Source organism: Hibiscus syriacus, unplaced genomic scaffold (assembly GCF_006381635.1).
Source record: "Hibiscus syriacus cultivar Baekdansim isolate YM2019G1 unplaced genomic scaffold, ASM638163v2 tig00111088_pilon, whole genome shotgun sequence".
Taxonomy (NCBI): Eukaryota; Viridiplantae; Streptophyta; class Magnoliopsida; order Malvales; family Malvaceae; genus Hibiscus; species Hibiscus syriacus.
In genome coordinates this window covers 2,133,116-2,151,139 of record NW_024062978.1, presented here as the reverse complement: position 1 = coordinate 2,151,139, position 18,024 = coordinate 2,133,116, and the positions used below count along the sequence as shown (strand labels likewise).

Below are 18,024 nucleotides of genomic sequence, written 5' to 3'. Positions count from 1 at the left end.
TAAAATTTAGACCTATCTATTCCATTTCCATATGAACAATTCGAACTAAATTAGGGGTTGATTTTCAAGGTTGCTCCTTGTAGCATTTAATGAATGCATTGCTTCTAATTATGCACGTAGTTAGTAAATTGGCTATAAACTTCAAAAAATGGTCCCCATTTCTATTATTTGATTGTTACTATTAATTATCATCTCACAAAAAAATGTCATTAATTAAACTTTCTCCAAAAATAAATTGCTAGTAATAATACTAATAAGACAGCCACGAGCATATATATGTGCCACGCGTTGTCATAGCAATTAGTTGCAATATAATAGATGCCATTGTCTAATTAGAAAAATCAATTTTTTCTATTAATTTATAATATTTAGATGTAGTAATATTTATTCTAAAAATTCTCAATCATTTTATAATGAAATTTTAAATATCCTAAGATCTAAATAATAGTTATCCTTTCAACCATTAACATAATTTGATTTGTGGTAAAATAATCAATTTAAATAAGCATAAATCTACTTTAGTGATTTTTACTTAAATATTATCAAAATAAAGTTAAATATTGAAAATAATATTTTCTTAAAAATATTTTTGAATTAACAATATTTTGAATCACATAAAGTAAATATATATTTTTTAGAAATTTTTCTAAGGAAAATCTCGTAGGAAGCGTCTTTTGTTCATGTGGTAAAAGTCGAATCAGATTTTAAAATTTAGAATTTAGTTGAAATGAAAAAAAGAGAGGTAAAAACATATAAATATATATATAAACTTTATCCGAATTTCCAGAAAGCTTTTTCCTTACGTTAAATTAGTTGATCCTCTTCTCATATGTAATTGGGTAAGGAGAGGTACGATAATAGGTTATCTCCAATTTCAGGTTGAGAGCAGCTTCAGTAGGAGAGATCCAACAGTTAGAATTATGAATTATCCACCGTGAGACTCAATCTCACGACCACAAGGTTGAGAGTTTTGTGCTCTAACCAACTAAGCTGGACGGACAATTGTTATTATATTTTGAATCCTTCGACTAGTTGTTAAACTTAAATATTTTCTTCATTTTTACACAAATCAATTCATCTCAATTATTAAAGAAATAATAATAATTTTTAAAAATTACAAATTTAAATACGAACGACTACAATAATATAAATAAACATTTATTATTAAATGATGGATGTTTTAATTGAGCCCGGCCTTACATTGTTGTTCTCATTTCCTTTTCTAAATGCCCAAACGCTCCCATTTTCCTGTTTCATCCTTCCCCACATTATAAAACATTATTTAATCATTCGTTTTTAAAGGGATTTTATTTGTATTGGATTGAAGTAATTTTTATGTTGTTTGAAGTTGAAATATATGTTATTAATTTTATTTTTTAACAAACCAATTAACGTTTTTAATATTATTTATGTCATCAATTGATAAATAAACTAATTAATGGGACTTCTTTTCCGCTGTCTATTTCAATTGGTTGGGGGCACTATCATTTATATATAGAGAGAGAAACATAGTAAAATTGCTTTTCGATTTGGTTAACGTCGGAATAAAAAGATGGATAAATTATTGATTTAGTTATCCAATTATTTTTATGGTTTTTTGGGTTATCCAATTATTTTTATGGTTTTTTGGGTTATCCAATGATTTTTTTCTTGAAAATTATACATAAACTTACATTTTTATTTCATTTTAGTCACTTATCATTAAAAAATTAACGGTAATATTGATATACTATCATAAGATAATATTGCGTCGTCTTTTTTTTAAATAACACATTAGCATTTTTTTGTTTATTTTTTAACAATAGAGGACCAAAGTGAAACAGAAACTTAAGTTTATATATAATTTTGAAAAAATAATAATAGAGCAATCAAAATAGAACCGCAAGAATAACTAAGTTACTAAATACATAATTTATCCTAAAACGAAGGGTAAATATATATTAGATGTCATCAAATTATATTTAAATGGTTATTTTTATTATTAAACTTATAAAATTTATAAATTGCTCATTAAATTTGTTAAATTATTATAAAATAATCCCTACAATATTTTAATAAATTACCAAAGTTCGATAGATAATAGTTTTATAATATTTTAATAAAATATAATGATAATTTTATAAATTTTGAAAAAAAATATTATTTTATATTTTTAAAATTCACTGGCCAATATATGCATTTTGATATAAGTCCATATATGTATGTTTTAATAATTTTGTGTTAATAATAATTCTTTTATCTATATATATTATGAAAAATTTTAATGTCAGATAAGAAATTATTTAAGAAAACAAACAATGTGATTATGTTTGTATTCTGCATTCAAAGTTGTTAGGTCAATCATTTATACAGGCTACGTGTTGGAGTTATGAACCACACACATAAACGATAAATTATACTAAAATCCAATATCTTTTAACTAAAAACACTATTATTTTGAAGTAGGCATATTTGATTAATTAATCAAATTATTATTTTTATTCTTTCGTGGTTTCTTAGTTTATAGGCTTTTAACCTACTAAAAATACTCGCATTATTTTGCCTAAAACCTCTGATTCTTTATTTTCTATACAGAATAAAGATTAAATATAAGATTTTACAAACTTATTAGTTATTTAACAGTAAACACGTGTATAATAGTTAAACCCTAAATATTGAGATATAATAAAGATAATAATTCTTTAAACATTAAAACCACCCCAATCAAAATAAACTTTATGACTTTGGAGACAATGTATCGGGACATTTCAAAAGAGACTAAAGATAGCTGAGGTTTATTTTCATTCGCATAGTTTTATATACGCAAAAAAAACCTGAAAGGCCTATGGGTTACAAAGCGAAGAACAAAAATAATATAGATATATATTTATAAGCAAGTGGTAAGAAAGAGAAAAAAAAGAAAGATATTTCCTAATAAAGGATGAGATTGTGGAACTACAAGTTTTAACTCAAAATTGCATCGTCTATTTTGCATTGAGCAGAGCAGCTTGAGTTTTTTTTTTTTTTACATCCTCCCCTCTTCTCTAACCCTTTTCTTAGCTATTACTATCTTTTAGCTATCTCACAATTCTCCTACCTTTCCGCAACCCTTCACTCATTGGTTTGTCTTCACTTTGTATGCACAAAAATTTTCTGGCCTTACTTTCGTTTGGTGATGATATTTGTTTGAGTTTGTTGGTTTTTGGTCGAGATTATAAGTTGAGAACAAGGAAAAAAATGTGGGATCTTAATGACTCGCCGTATCAACAACCTAGAGATGATGAATCCGAGGGCTGTTGTACGTCGCAGAAGACTTCCGTAGACGGAGATCAAGACAAGGGAAAACGAGTCGGATCCGTGTCGAATTCGAGCTCTTCCGCTTTGGTGTTCGAGGATGGGTCGGAAGAAGAAGATGGTGAGCGATTTAAAGCGGGTTTAAAAAAGAGAAGTAGCAAGATTTTCGGTTTCTCGGTGCCCCACGAAGAAGAAGAGTGTTCAGTGGAGAGTGACTGGGCTCCCGTGACTCACCAGTTCTTCCCTCTGGATCAGGACCATGAAACGGGTTCCTCTACGGGTTTCCCCCAGGCTCACTGGGTCGGTGTCAGATTCTGCCAATCGGAGCCTCTGGCACCAGAAAGATCCGGCGAAGCTTCGCACCCGATGAAGAAAAGCAGGAGAGGACCTAGGTCGAGAAGCTCGCAGTATAGAGGAGTTACCTTTTATAGAAGAACTGGCAGATGGGAGTCTCATATTTGGTCAGTTTTTTTTCTCATTGAAATCACAACAAAAAACCTGAAAATTTCCCTTTTATATTTTACAATATCTAAGCCAATCAGAACTTAAGGTGGTTTTGGGTTTGTTATTTGACGTACAGGGATTGTGGAAAACAAGTTTATTTAGGTATGAGTACTGTCCTTCTTCGCATCAGTTTTATTAGTTCTTCAGACAAATTTTCGTGTCTGATTTCTTTGTTTTCTTGGCCGAGTTAGGTGGATTTGACACAGCACATGCTGCTGCTCGGTGAGCTTTCGAGTCTCAACTTTTTTTTTCTTTTATTACGCAAAGAATAACAATGGGAAAAAAAATTAACAAAAACATCAATATTTTTGGCAGTGCATACGACAGGGCAGCAATCAAGTTCCGGGGATTAGAAGCCGATATAAATTTTAGCATCGAAGATTACAAGGAAGACTTGAAACAGGTGATCTTAAAGACACAAGTTGAAAGAATAATTGCGTAGTTTATCTTATCTTGTGTTACAAAAAGGTAAAGATTCTTTGTCTTTTTATTGCATAACAGATGAGTAACCTAACCAAGGAAGAATTTGTGCATGTTCTTCGCCGACAAAGCACCGGTTTTCCCAGAGGAAGCTCCAAATATAGAGGAGTTACTTTACACAAATGTGGGAGATGGGAAGCTCGAATGGGCCAATTTTTAGGCAAAAAGTAACCCTTTTTTTAAAAGATACATTTTCTTTGTATCTTAGCAAATAATATTTCGTAGTTTTTTTTTACGATCAGTATTGAGCCGTTAAATTGTCTTCTTACAGGTATGTTTATTTAGGCTTGTTTGACACCGAGATTGAAGCAGCTAGGTTCGTGTATATTCTTTGATGTTTTAAGTTTTAACTGAAAATCCAACTGTGTTGTTTTAAGATAAGGCAGTAAAAAAAGTGTCTGGTTCAACATTATTGTAGGGCTTATGACAGAGCTGCAATTAAGTGCAATGGCAAAGACGCTGTTACTAACTTTGATCCCAGCATATACGAAAACGAGCTTAATAATTCTGGTGGTAAGTAAATTAAATATCGTCGTATCATTCATTAATCATTATCCCTTGAAAAGACTAAATCCGACTTCATGCTTCTTATTTGTGTAGAAGCTTCGGGTGACGCCGGAGATCACAACCTTGACTTAAGCTTAGGGAATTCAAACTCGAACAATATAAAACCGGGGGCTGATAGTCAAAGTTATCAGGATAATCTACCATTTGAAGCGACTGATTGGCAACATCAGGGATTTAGGTCTAAGGTGGGTATATAATTTTGTAGTGGTGACTGATTTCATTTATGGTTGATCAATCGGTTCTAAAACCAGTTAAAATCTGCAGCAGGGACAACTTGATGAACCTCATCAACGAAGACCGAATGGATATATGGAGGAAGAAACAATGCAGCTGTTGAGTCGAACACGCATTCAGTCTCCGACTACAACCAACTATAATGGACAGCTCCACATTATTCCTCCTCCGTCAACGTATCAGGTGTGTGTTTTGACTGAAGTGGACATTAAAATTACTTTCCTTTTTTAAAAACATATTTGTGTGTGTGAATTATCAGATTCATTTTCCAAGATGCAGCAATGGAGACCGCATTGGGAGTACTGAGCTTTCACTCTCAAGCAGTGATAATCAACAGTGGCAATCAGGTCCTCACCAGTTGTTTGGAAATTCTGCAGCATCATCGGGATTCCCATCGCAGATTAGACCTTCTTCACAAACTTGGCCTCACCAAAATGGCTTCCATTCACTTATCTAAAAAAAAAAGCAGCCTACCTCACTAACAAAATTATTGAATGTTTTTTTATTACATCAAGTTCCTGACTTTTTATGTTGTAACTTGTCTTTAATGGCGATGTTTTGCAGCCTTATACAGGTGTATATATTGGTATTATTGATATAATAACAAGACCCCGTTTTATATAAAAGGTGAAACGTTATCAATAGATTTTACTGTAAAATCTAAGGGGAAATTATGAATGGGGATGAATAGTCACCATCATTTATGTCCTTTGAATCAGTTCTCTCAAGCCAAAAGCAGTCAGACGTGTGGTTATAATGACAAGATGGACTTTTGTCATCTTAACCCTTCCTCCCCACTCTACCCAATGCCATTTTACTTTAAAAAGGACATCTCGAAAGGGAAAGCAATCAAGGCAAGGGAGTCTAAATGTACTAAATTGAATTAAGAGTTATTCTCATCATCAGTCTATTTTTTAGTGACCTTTGGAATTAAGATAAAGGTTCTAAACTGAATAAAATAAGAATTTCCCATTCGTCATCCGGGTCGTCATTCTTCAAATTTTTTTGTATCTGTCTGCATACGGAGGAGAGCATAGGGTTTTACCCTATTTTTTCATTTAGAAAGGAAAAAGATTCTATATGGAGAAAGGTCACGATATATTCTTTGGCTTAAGAAGAGAAGAACTGGAATAAACCACGAAATATATATGAATTCGAGATAGATTTATCAATATTTGGTAGAGGAATATTCTAACCCTAAAATCATGGGGTTTATACTAGGTCATACATTATAAAAAAGGATGAAAAGTGAAAACATTGGATTAACTTTGAAGTGATAATATGAATGGTTGGTAAAGTGAATACAAATACAGTGAAACAAATCCTGTTGGCAAAATTCACGTGCAAGAAGCAGGAGGAGGATGAAGAAGCATCAGTTTTAGGTTTCATGTCAGAATCTGAATCATAAATTTGCATGTGATGTGCTGCTAGGTTCCTGCTGCTATATTATATACATGTGTGTGAAATGGGTCCATTGAGAAGCTAGCTCTCAGGCAAAGAATCGTCCCCTTCAAGCTGCTCTTTCAATCCCTAAAAGCAAAGAACCAATTAGTGTTATCATTTTTTTCTTTTCTTTCCCTTTATTTGTGGTTTCTGCGTTATTTTCTACATGAATCTATCTTTAATCACTTTTAATCGGAATGGATGAATATGTAGGGGGGAATGTGAAGTATCCACGCGCCAAGGTAAAGATTGGATAAAAGACGAAACAAATGCAAAAAGAAGTGGCACCGTAGCATCTTCAAAACCAAAGAGTAAAGTGACTCATAATATCCTCTCTTCCTCTGCCATAGGATCTACGAAACACTGCCAAATCTTCAGCCTCCTCTCCTCTCTCTTTGTTTTATTTTAATTTACCCATTAAAATCTTTCTTCTTCATTTTTTTAATATTTATAAATTATTTTTTTATGTTTATTTATAAAATAGAGCATAGCCTTAGTTGGTGTAGTGGGGGCAAAGTGAAAAAAGATGAAGCAAAGACCAAGGAGTGAAGGTAAAAAAAAACCCCTAATACCCGAAGATGTTTGCCTTGCTGTTCGGTGTGGGATCTAATACGAGTACTAATTTTGCCTTTCCATTTATAGAATTTCTTCAACCACTATAACTTTTTCAGTCTACTTCCTTCGCAAAACAATAAAAGAAGTCGTGCATTCAATAAAAGATATGTTTAATACATGCATGATTATGTTACACTCCATCAGCCGAGGATTATTATTAAATTAATTCAAAAAACGTTAAAATTATAAAGTATTTAATGTATAATTATAAATTAGTTGAAAATCTAAATGTAATTTATTTAAAATATAATATAATTACATTAAATTTTATAGTCTTATTTTTTATTATAATTAGATCAAATACTAACTCTTAAATTAAAAAAAATCCTAACTTGTTTTAAAGCTTTGAAGTTCATGTCGCCATAAATTTTTGTCGCCCTCGATTGAATCTTTACTATTCATCCCTCCTGACGTGGACGTTGTTCACCGTAGTTCGCGCAACCATCATGTTAAGGTAAGCATGATTAATTTTATTTTGTTTCGAACTTGATCGATCGTCCAAGCTGTCACCAACGGGTGGGGCCTCACCGACTGTCGGTGCCTTCACCGACAGTGGTTGAGGATGTCGGTGTGGGACTGTCCCCTCTCATCATCTTTCCCTAATCCCTTAAGTTTTAAATCCTAACCATAACCCTACCCCTGATGTTCTAATTAGTCTAAATATAGAACCCTAATTCTAAAAAAAGTACCATGATTCCCAAATTAGAACCCCAATTAGAACAATTGAACCTTAATTCATACCTTCAAACCATAATTTTGAAATCCAATTCTGAATTCCCAATTTGAATCAAGCATGCCATATTGGTACCTTGGCTCATGTGTACTGGTACGCGGACATTCGAGCATTGGTACTAATAGTATACCGCTACCATACTAGTACTTAGTTTTTTATTTCAAATATGTGTATCAATACACTAGTAGAGTGTATTGGTACAATATACTTGATTTGTAAATTTTTTGTTAAGTTTGCATGAGGCTTGGATTTTATCTTTTTAACTTAGATGATGGATCTAAACTTAATGCTTCAAAACAACTTAAGATGATGAAGTGTAAGCGTCATATCGATGATGAAGTGTAAGCGTCATATCGACATGAATTTAGAGAAGACAAACAACAAGGCACATTCATTATAATTAACTGGAATTTTAATAATAGTAATGAATTTTTATCAGTATATATTATTTAAGATTATTGTTTTATTTTTTATTTATTCTATATACATATAGGGAAAAACTGAAGTTGTACATGAGGAAGAGATAACTTCTTATAAGAGTGATCACAAGTTTGAGACACTCATTCATTCGATGTAAACTATTGAAAAAGAATTTGCTATAATGAATTGTCAATTTGAAAAATCAAAAGTTCAATTTGAAATATTAAATGACTAATTTGAAAAATTAGTGAGCATATTAACACCTAGTAATGTTAAAAGTTCAATACAAGATGGTGATTCAATAAAATGAGAATGTATATATTGTCGATCATTAAAGGATGATGCTTTAAATAATATATCAGAAGAGACTAATTTACATATGATTCCATTGAAAGATGAGAGTTTAGAAAATAAACCACACATGGAAGAAGGATTAAGGGTCGCATCATTGAAGGAAGAAACTGAGAGTGGTATTAAAAAACTGAGTTTGTCTCTTTTTATTAATTGTGATTGTGATTATTCTTCTCCCTCATTAGAATGTAGTGGCTAAAGAAAACTTATATTTAATTCTGAAGACAACAACAAGACTGATAATGATGGTTTCCCAAAAATTTCGATCGAGGTTTTAAACTTCCAATTTAGTCCCATCGATTTCCTAGTCAATTAGTTACGTTGAAGGAAACTCCACTGATTGAAAAATTGGGCCTAAAATGTCTAATGATCCTAAGGCTTTGTCAAAGATTAAATGGTCTCAACAGAAAAAGAGTGTGAGATGTTCGACCGTATGTTTAGATTTTATTGATGATTCAAAGTTGAAAGATATGACATCGAAAAAAAGAGTTAGAACATCTAAAGTGAATATCAAGGTATGTATAACTCATTCTTTATTGATTATTTTTCATGTTAAAGTTTGATATTATTTTAATGCAGTAAAAATGTTTTTAAGAGTTATGTTTTTCATGCAGTATAAATATGAGATAGGTGATTTATTATCATAAAATTCCAAAGAAATTGGTATGATAAGTGATGCGTACAAGCAATATTTTGAGTTTTTAACGCCTGAAGAACGTAGAATTTGTATGAATGTCGCTAATTGGAATGATACATCTAGCACTCTTTACATGGTCAAGAAAAATAATTTGAACATTGCAAATGCCCGTACTATTTTTTTCCAGAAAAATGGTTATATGATTAGGTATTATAGATTAAATTATTAAATATTTTACATGATCAATATTTATTATTTTATATGTTATTAATACAAGTGTTTGTATTATTTTCAAATATTTAATAGTTTATTGATCTCTACATGTACGATTTGCACTTGAGAGAAACGTCTATGCGAAAGAAGTTATATTTGCCTCTGTCCTTTTAGGTAAAAAATAATTTATGGGCTAGAGATCACATTATTTTTAGTTTATGATTTCATGACATTTTTAAATTTAATGTTTGTCTCAAAATATCCTTACTGAATATTTCACATATGCTCAGAAGGCGAAAAAACACTAGCATTTTCAAATTTCATTCCCGATGGATTGAGACCTTTCATGAATTAGTAACAACGTTAATCTTCATTACAAATCCTTGCTTGTTGAATTAAAGACTTCATCTCTTTATAATAGTCCTCCACATATCTTTTATCTTGTCGTAGTCTTCGAAGTTTTTGTAGGTTTTCCTCATACAATAACTTGGAACAAATTGTTATCTCATCTTAAATTTGAGCTCATCTCAAGTATTGATTGGATATTTTCTGCATATAACATGTACACTCCAAAGTAGTACCTTATTTTCGAATCTATGTATAGATATAGACATTTTTTTCTTGTTCGGAGCACTTGTAGTCGTGGAATATGAATTTCATCTTCATTTCCTACTCATAGTAGGCGTGTGGGTCTTTCAAGCCATAGAATTTTGGAATGCTTGATTTTGGAACAATTGGCTTGAACATCTTAAAATATCACAACACTCAAAGCAATATTTAAAGTGATAAAAAATCAAAGAAAACAAGAAGCCTCACAAATCACTCCAAGAAAGGAATACTCTAAGAGGAGAGGAAACCGATATTGTACTCTTTAAAACTCTCTCTCAAAGCTTTTCAATGTTTGTATAGGAGTTCAATCGCTAGCAAAGAGGATAAAATTACTTAAAATCTCTAAGAGGTCAAACAAATATATCACTTTAAGAGAACGAGAAAACAAGGAAAAAGAAGTATGCAAACTCTTTTAGTCCTACAAACACAAATATAAGAATGTGTTAGATGATGCATATGAAAAAAGAAGAAAATGTAAGACAAAGGAACCTAAGGTACTAAAAATCAAATAAAAGTTGAAAAACCTAAACCCAAAAAAACCTGAATCGCTAGATCAACTTGACCAATGTTTTTTGACGGGGTTGTCAATCTCCAAAAAATTTGAATTTTTTTTGCGGATGTTGTCCAATGAATGTAGTTGCAATTTGGAAAATTTCATCACCAAATTCTTTCTGGAAAATTATTTGAAATTTTTCAATGACCAGTGCTCAAATCCGATAAACAATATTGAATGATTGGCTTAAATTTTGGACTACTAATCTCTCTTAGAATGAATAATCTTCCTGTAAAAATTTCTGGATATTTTTTTTGGCTTTTTTTATTTTTGGCTTTTTCTTTTAAAAAAAATGAAAAACATCAAACTAACAAGAAATAATTGAAACTAAATTAAAAAAATGTAAAAAATAACTTAAAACGATGAATCTTCGTGAACTAGCTTCGTTGGGGGTACTTTGATGAAGTAAGTGTGCAAGGAGAAGCAAATTCACTTGATTCTTTCTAAGAATTATCCCAAATCTGATACCAATTGGTAGAGAAGAGACAACAGATTATGAACGTTGCTCGTCGTTCAAGAATTAAAGCTATAGACTCGTTCAAAGAATAAGAGGGAAATAATGGGAAGTTATGGGCGACGACAAAGAATGTAGGTATTTGGACACTACAACAAATTTATCAATTTATGACGAAATTTCTATATGATATTGCATATAATGTCACAAAATATACTATAATGTGACGTTTTTTTTCTTTTCGTCGTATTTATTGATTAATGGTATATTTTTATGACAATTTCAAAAATGGTCATTAATTTTCGTCACTATATGCTTGGCGCCAAAATCTTCCCACCAATATTTTTAATGGGAAACCTTTTAATGACATTTAGATAAAATAATGACATTGTAAAATCGTCTCCAATGAAAAAAATGTATTAGTGACAATTTATTATAATGACGATTCAATTTCAATTAGTGACGTTGCACATTTGTCACAAATAAATTTTAGTCATGACAATTTAATTCGTCATATTTTATAAGACATTAAAATGATGTTTTATTATTGTCACAAAAAATAGTTTTAGCATGACGAAATCAATATTTGTCAATTATTGCTATCTTTTTTTTATATGACGATTTTAAAAGACATCATGAAGTTACGTCACTTAATGTTAAAAAAAAAAGATAATCTAAAAACATTATTAAACAATGCAATTTACAGAGATTTTTTGTGCTTTTAATTTTATTGACATTATTTTGTATTAGATTATCTCATATTCAAATGTTTCTTTATAGAAAAACTTAAAATAATAAATCGTAAAAAAGAAATGATCAGATGATTTTTTATATATTATTATACTTCAATGATTTCCATGATGTTACATCAAAGTGTTAAGGGAAAAATGATATTTATATTTGATCATAGAAATACCCATAAAGCTCCAATATATTTAGATACATATAACATCAACAATCTTAAAATATAAAATATTACTCTTGTAATAAAAATAAAACAAAAGAAAAAATTCTAAAAATCAATCTAAAAATTAATTTAAGGAATTAATCTAAATCTAAAGGTTTAATTTAAAGTTAAAATTCTAGGACCGAATTTAAAATGACCATATAGCTCAAAATAATGACTAAACATAAACTAAAGTTCTAATAAACCGTAATTATTTAAAATAGAAACTATCTAGCCTAGGGATCAATTCTAAAAATCTACTAACTTAAAACATGTCAAAATTTACATAAATATATTTACTTATTTGAAACAATCTAAAAGGAAAAAAACTAATTTAATTAATTACAAGTCCATAAAAAATTAATTAATTCTAATTAATATCCAATCAAATTAAATAATTAAGAGACTAAATCAAGAAACATAAAACCAACCAGAGTTTAGGATTAAAGCAAAACCTATATTAAACTATGATGACTAAACTATAAAATAACACTTAACCTAAAGTATTTATGCCAAATTATGGCAATTTACGACATTTCAACCTAAAGCTAAAGTGGAGAGCCGCCTCTCATCTAATGATTTCCTCTCTTCACATTTGGTCTCTCGATCGAGACCCTTCACAAAACAGAACCACCAGGCACCCCTGTAAATCCCAATCGCTAGCTTGCTTTGATCATTGGACTCCGGTGACCGGGTTTCTTCTTATCATTTCTTACAACCCAAGCAAGTTCCAGAACCACAACTCTCATCTAAACCTCCTCTCCTGCTACCATCCCAAATCCAACCGGGATTAAACCTTACCTAAAATTAACATAAAACCCCAATGTCCGACCAAAACCGACCCCTCGCTCACAACTCCGATGAAAGTAACCCGATGAAGAACGAAAACGACGCCTAAGGTATGAAACTAAATCCTTCTATATTTTTTAATATTTTATTTTACTGTTAAATATAATTGATTTTTTTGGTATAGTTTAGATGGTTTCGACATTTTTTATTTTAATCTTTACTTTACATTTTTACATAGTTATATTTGCTATGATTTTAGTTTTAGGGTCTTTTTGTTCTTACCCAAAGTTGTTGCATTTTTACATAATTGAATATTTTATATAGTTGAGATGGTTTTGTCAAACTCAAATGGAGATTATGAGATTTGCTTTGTTAGCTGTCGGAATTCTTGTGCCCTCACTTCAATTTTCAGGTAAATAATATTTTAAATAAATAAAATAATTATATAATTTTAATTATGACAATTAACGTGCTAATTATTTTTGTAGCTTCAAATGATACCACAAACTCATCATCAACAGACTCGTAGTCGACACAAGATTTGGATTGAGATTCTAGCAAAAAGTTATTCCACAAGTCATATTATTTTTATTTTCTTTGAGCATTTAAGTGTTTTTATATTTATAAAAATGACATTATTATGTTTTCTAGTGAAATATTCGTATAAATTTTATTATTTTACAATAAGTAAACTATGTTATTTTTTCTTTAGATTAATATAAGTATTTTCATTTTAATATATATTGTCATATTATTGTGACAATCTTTATTTTGTCACTATATTGGAGAAAATTGTATAAGGTGACGTTATGCATAATCATCATTCAAAATACTATTAGATAACATTATATTATGTCACTAAAAACTTGACAATATCTCTTTTGTAACATATAGATTGATTTTAATGTAGTATTCGTGACGATATAAATTATTAATAAAAATATTATATAATTTAGTGATGTAATTAACTGTCATGCAATATAAGTTATAAAATGACGTTATGCATAAGTGTCATTCATAATACTATTAGGTAATGTTATATTACGTCACTGAAAATGTGACAATATCTCTTTCTTCACATATAGATTGATTTTAATGTATTATTCGTGACGATGTGAATTATTAATAACAAAATTTTATATAATTTAATGACGTAACTAGTTGTCATTGAGTATCAATTATAAAGTGACGTTATGTATAAACGTCATTTATACTGCTAATAGGTAACCATGTATTGCGTCACTAATATTGTGATAACTTTTTCTTTCGTCACGTATACAAAGAAATTATTGAGTTATTGGTGACGATATGGTTTATCAATGAAGAAAATGTACATTATTTGGTGACATAATTAATTGTCATTGAATGCAAATTATAATGTGACATTATCTATTAACGTCATTATATGTTTAATAATACGTGACGAAATCTTATACATCGTCACATTTGACATTTAGTGACACACCTAGGGTGACGTTCTCCGTGACGTCAATTTTTATGTCACAAAATACAAATAGTGACGTAAATGTATTTTTCAGTGACAATATTTCAGATACCACAAATAATCAAATTTGTTGTAGTGGGATTAGGGTTACTGAAATTGAGACAAAGAATAAGAAAATGAAAATAATGATAATAAAAGAGATGGATAAAATAATGATAAGAATAGATAAATATAAAAGAGAGATTTGTAATGGAAGGATTAAACTTAGCCAATAGAGGTGGGCGACAATAATAAAGGAAAAAGATAATGAATTTGTAGAAGATGAAGATAGATGGATAAATGTCCTATCAAACTCTCCTAGTCACAATGAAAAGCCAAACTTGATAATACGACTCAAACCAACCCTCTTAATCGTAATGAAAAGACAAACAAGGGTGTGAAGATCTGTCTCTCAAGAACTTGAAAAGAACTTAATGGAAAGAAGCTTCAAAGGCACAAGTATCGCCACTTGCAAAAGAGAAAACTCTAAAAGTATTGTATTCAAGAAAAGATGTATTTACAATGGTGGAAGGAGCCTCTTTTATATAAGGTAAAGGAGTCTTTGTTGTAGTATGACTAATGCTTAAAAATAATAATAAAAATAACAATAAGAATTCTATCCTAATTCCTAATAAAAATAAACTAAAGATAATTGTTTTAACTCTATTTTAATTACTAATAAAATAATAAATTTAATCCTAACAGATAATGTATCATCCTATATTAAATTATATTATAAATAATCAATAAAATATTTAAAATTCTTAATATTTTCAAAATCATGTATTAATCACATATAGGAATTTCTTCATGCGTTGTCTTCACTAAAATGAGAGTATCTTGAGTTCCCGACATTGGATTGATGCGATTCAAGAACCGTTGGAAAGCTAAGAGACAGTCGGTGGTAACTTCATAAGACATATTGACCAAATAACATCAGGATCCCATTCAAAAAGTAGTCGCAAGTCTATTTCTATTTTGTTCTCCTTTTCAAGGCTTGGTCGTGTGGATCAGTTGAAAGCCTAAGTCCATCTTATTTTGATGAGAGCCTTGTGATCCATGTATCATTTATTCTAATTATAATCGTTTAACTCTTTAATTTGAAATTTGCTTTCTTTTTTATCAATCATCTCGAACAAATATGTATTTTCACAAACATAAACAAAACCAATATTATTGAAATGGTTAATGACATTATAATTGCATTAACAAAAAAATTACAAATCAAACATATCATATCGATACACTCTACTAGTGTATCGATACACGTATTTGAAATAAAAAAATTATACTATTATGGTATCGATACACTACCAGTATCGATACTCGAATGCATGCATATCAGTACACATGAGCTAAGGTACCGATACGACCTGCTTGATTTAAATTGGGAATTTATAATTGGATTTCAAAAATACGATTTGAATGTAGGAATAAAAGTTCATTGGTTCTAATTTGGGAATTATGGTACTCAATTTGGGAATTAAAGTTCTATCATTGGACTAATTAGAAAATTAGGGATTTAGGAATTAGGGAAAGATGATGAGAAGGGTAGTTCCACACCGACATCCACGACCCCTTCCGGTGAAGGCGCCAACAGCCGGTGAGGCCGCACCTGCCAGTCACGGTGGACAGACGACTAAGTTCGAAACAAAATAAAATTAATCAAGCTTACCTTAACGTGTTGGTTGCCCGAATGACGGTGAACAACGTCCACGCCAGGAGGGATGAACGAAAAAGATTTACTTGACGACGGCGACAACAAAAACTTCGAAGTTGTAAAAAAATTTATGATTTTTTTAATTTAGGGGTTAATATTTGATCTAGTTATAATAAAAATAACATTATAAAAATAAATGTAATTAATATTGTATTTTAAATAAAATGTATTTAGATTTTTAACTTACGTTGAGTATTTTATAATTTTAACATTATATAAATTAATTTAATGATACTCATTGGTTGTAAACGATCTGTAAAATTTTCTGTAATATATAATAATTTTTTCTACACTACATATTATTTTTTCTCTGTATACAATATATTTTTCTCATTTAATTCTAAGTTAAAAATATAAAATATTTTTATAAAAAATATAAAATATTTTTATAAAAAATATAAAATATTAGTTGTGATTTATATAAGATCTTAGAGAAATATAAATGTCAAATGTAAGAGTGTAGGTGCGATTGCGACATGACAATGGAGGCATTGGTCCCCATGTTTGTTTTATAATATTTTAAGAGAGGAAATAAAAGGGTAGTGATAAGTGTTAGATCGCTTTCATCATTCAACTCTGACAAAACTACTCCTTTGGGGTTTTCCTTCTATGGTTCTTGGTTTGGTTTTAACCATCTCTCTCTCTCTCTCTCTCAGCTTATTATTTTCTTTTCCTTTCTGACACTTTCTAATTTTGGAATTCTATTTTTGGGTTTGTTATATATCACTCCTCTTTGATCCGCTACTGTTCTATTACCTTTCTTGGCTTTCGTTTTTATTTATTTTCTATTTCCAACATTCCTCTAACACAAAATACTTCCAACCAAAATTTGGATTTAGTCCTTTATAATATGCTATTTTATGAAAACAATAATTATTTATAAGAATAATATTAATTATTTAAAAAATAATGAATTAGAAAAACTCTTCTACCATGTCAAATATTTCGTTGTTATATCATATTCTAAATCAAGATCGTATATGAGATGAGAAAGGCTGCAAATTAATTGAGTATGATTTAGATAAGATTTAGTTAATCTTTAAATTAAATAAATTCAAACTTGAATCAAGTTCTTAACGAGTCAAAACGAAGTGTTTGACATCCGATTTGAAAAATTCAGGAGTAACTTAAAAATTATTATGTTGGTTATATCCCATATTGAGAGGATAAATCTCTTGATAAGGATATTTAAAGTATCTTTCTTGCTTTACTTTATTGAATGTGGTTGGATAATTCTCTCGTACACGCGTGCCACCGTTGTCTTTTCGGTTGATTTTAATAAATTCATAGCTCAGACTTTGGATGTTATTAGTGAGAAGACTTATGAATTTATCAATCTATAATTGAATATTTATTCTTAATAAGTTCACAACCTAATGTTAAGTGGGTCGTTTTTCTACACTTATATGTATAGATACATTCACTAGTGGTTAAACAACTAATCTCGTGATTGTTCTTCTCTCATTTGTAATTAAAGTTGTTCTTTTAAAGGATTTTTATGTATTTGTGGGAGAATGTTAGTTATACCCCACTCTAAGAGGGTAAATCCCTTCGGAATGATATTTAAAGTTACCCTCATTTGTTGAACGTGGTTAAATAACTCTCTTGTACTCGCACGCGCTGTTGTTGTTGTCTGGCCGACTTGACTTAACTCAGACATGGACGTGGAAATTATATGTGTCTTCGATACTTTCACGTCTTTTTAGAGAAAATCTGAAATATTTTTTTTTGGAATTGTCTTCGACACATATTTTTCATCGTGGACAATTTTGAGGTCAGGTTCAACTATTAAATTTGAAAATTAAATCAATGTTTATGACTGATTAATTTTTATGTTTTTAACTCCCGTAGAGAGCTTTTTAGAATTCTCAAATCATCCAAAAATCAAAAAGTATTTTTCTCATTGACAAATCCTATTAAAGTTACCGTGGTAACCTCGGGGAATATACGTCTATTGCATCAATTACATTTATCGAGGCAAAATCAATTCTAAGACAGCG

At 30.0% G+C, this 18,024-nt stretch overlaps 1 protein-coding gene across 2 annotated transcripts in view; it reads left to right on the top strand.

The window, feature by feature from the left end:
* The first annotated feature begins 3,156 nt into the window (after nucleotides 1-3,156).
* The window catches only part of LOC120152185 (floral homeotic protein APETALA 2-like), a 31,652-nt gene continuing 16,784 nt past the window's right edge, over nucleotides 3,157-18,024 (top strand). Inside the window, exons 1-10 of one of the 2 annotated variants that reach the window (XM_039164457.1) lie at nucleotides 3,157-3,734; nucleotides 3,854-3,879; nucleotides 3,969-3,999; nucleotides 4,093-4,180; nucleotides 4,279-4,424; nucleotides 4,529-4,573; nucleotides 4,676-4,770; nucleotides 4,858-5,009; nucleotides 5,089-5,241; nucleotides 5,318-5,541. In XM_039164457.1, the coding sequence (XP_039020388.1) occupies nucleotides 3,217-3,734; nucleotides 3,854-3,879; nucleotides 3,969-3,999; nucleotides 4,093-4,180; nucleotides 4,279-4,424; nucleotides 4,529-4,573; nucleotides 4,676-4,770; nucleotides 4,858-5,009; nucleotides 5,089-5,241; nucleotides 5,318-5,515 (1,452 nt within the window). In that variant the 5' untranslated portion in view covers nucleotides 3,157-3,216 and the 3' untranslated portion in view covers nucleotides 5,516-5,541. Of the gene's footprint in view, nucleotides 3,735-3,853; nucleotides 3,880-3,968; nucleotides 4,000-4,092; nucleotides 4,181-4,278; nucleotides 4,425-4,528; nucleotides 4,574-4,675; nucleotides 4,771-4,857; nucleotides 5,010-5,088; nucleotides 5,242-5,317; nucleotides 5,609-18,024 lie in introns of those variants that run through there. The other variant, XM_039164458.1, reaches the window with a different exon arrangement.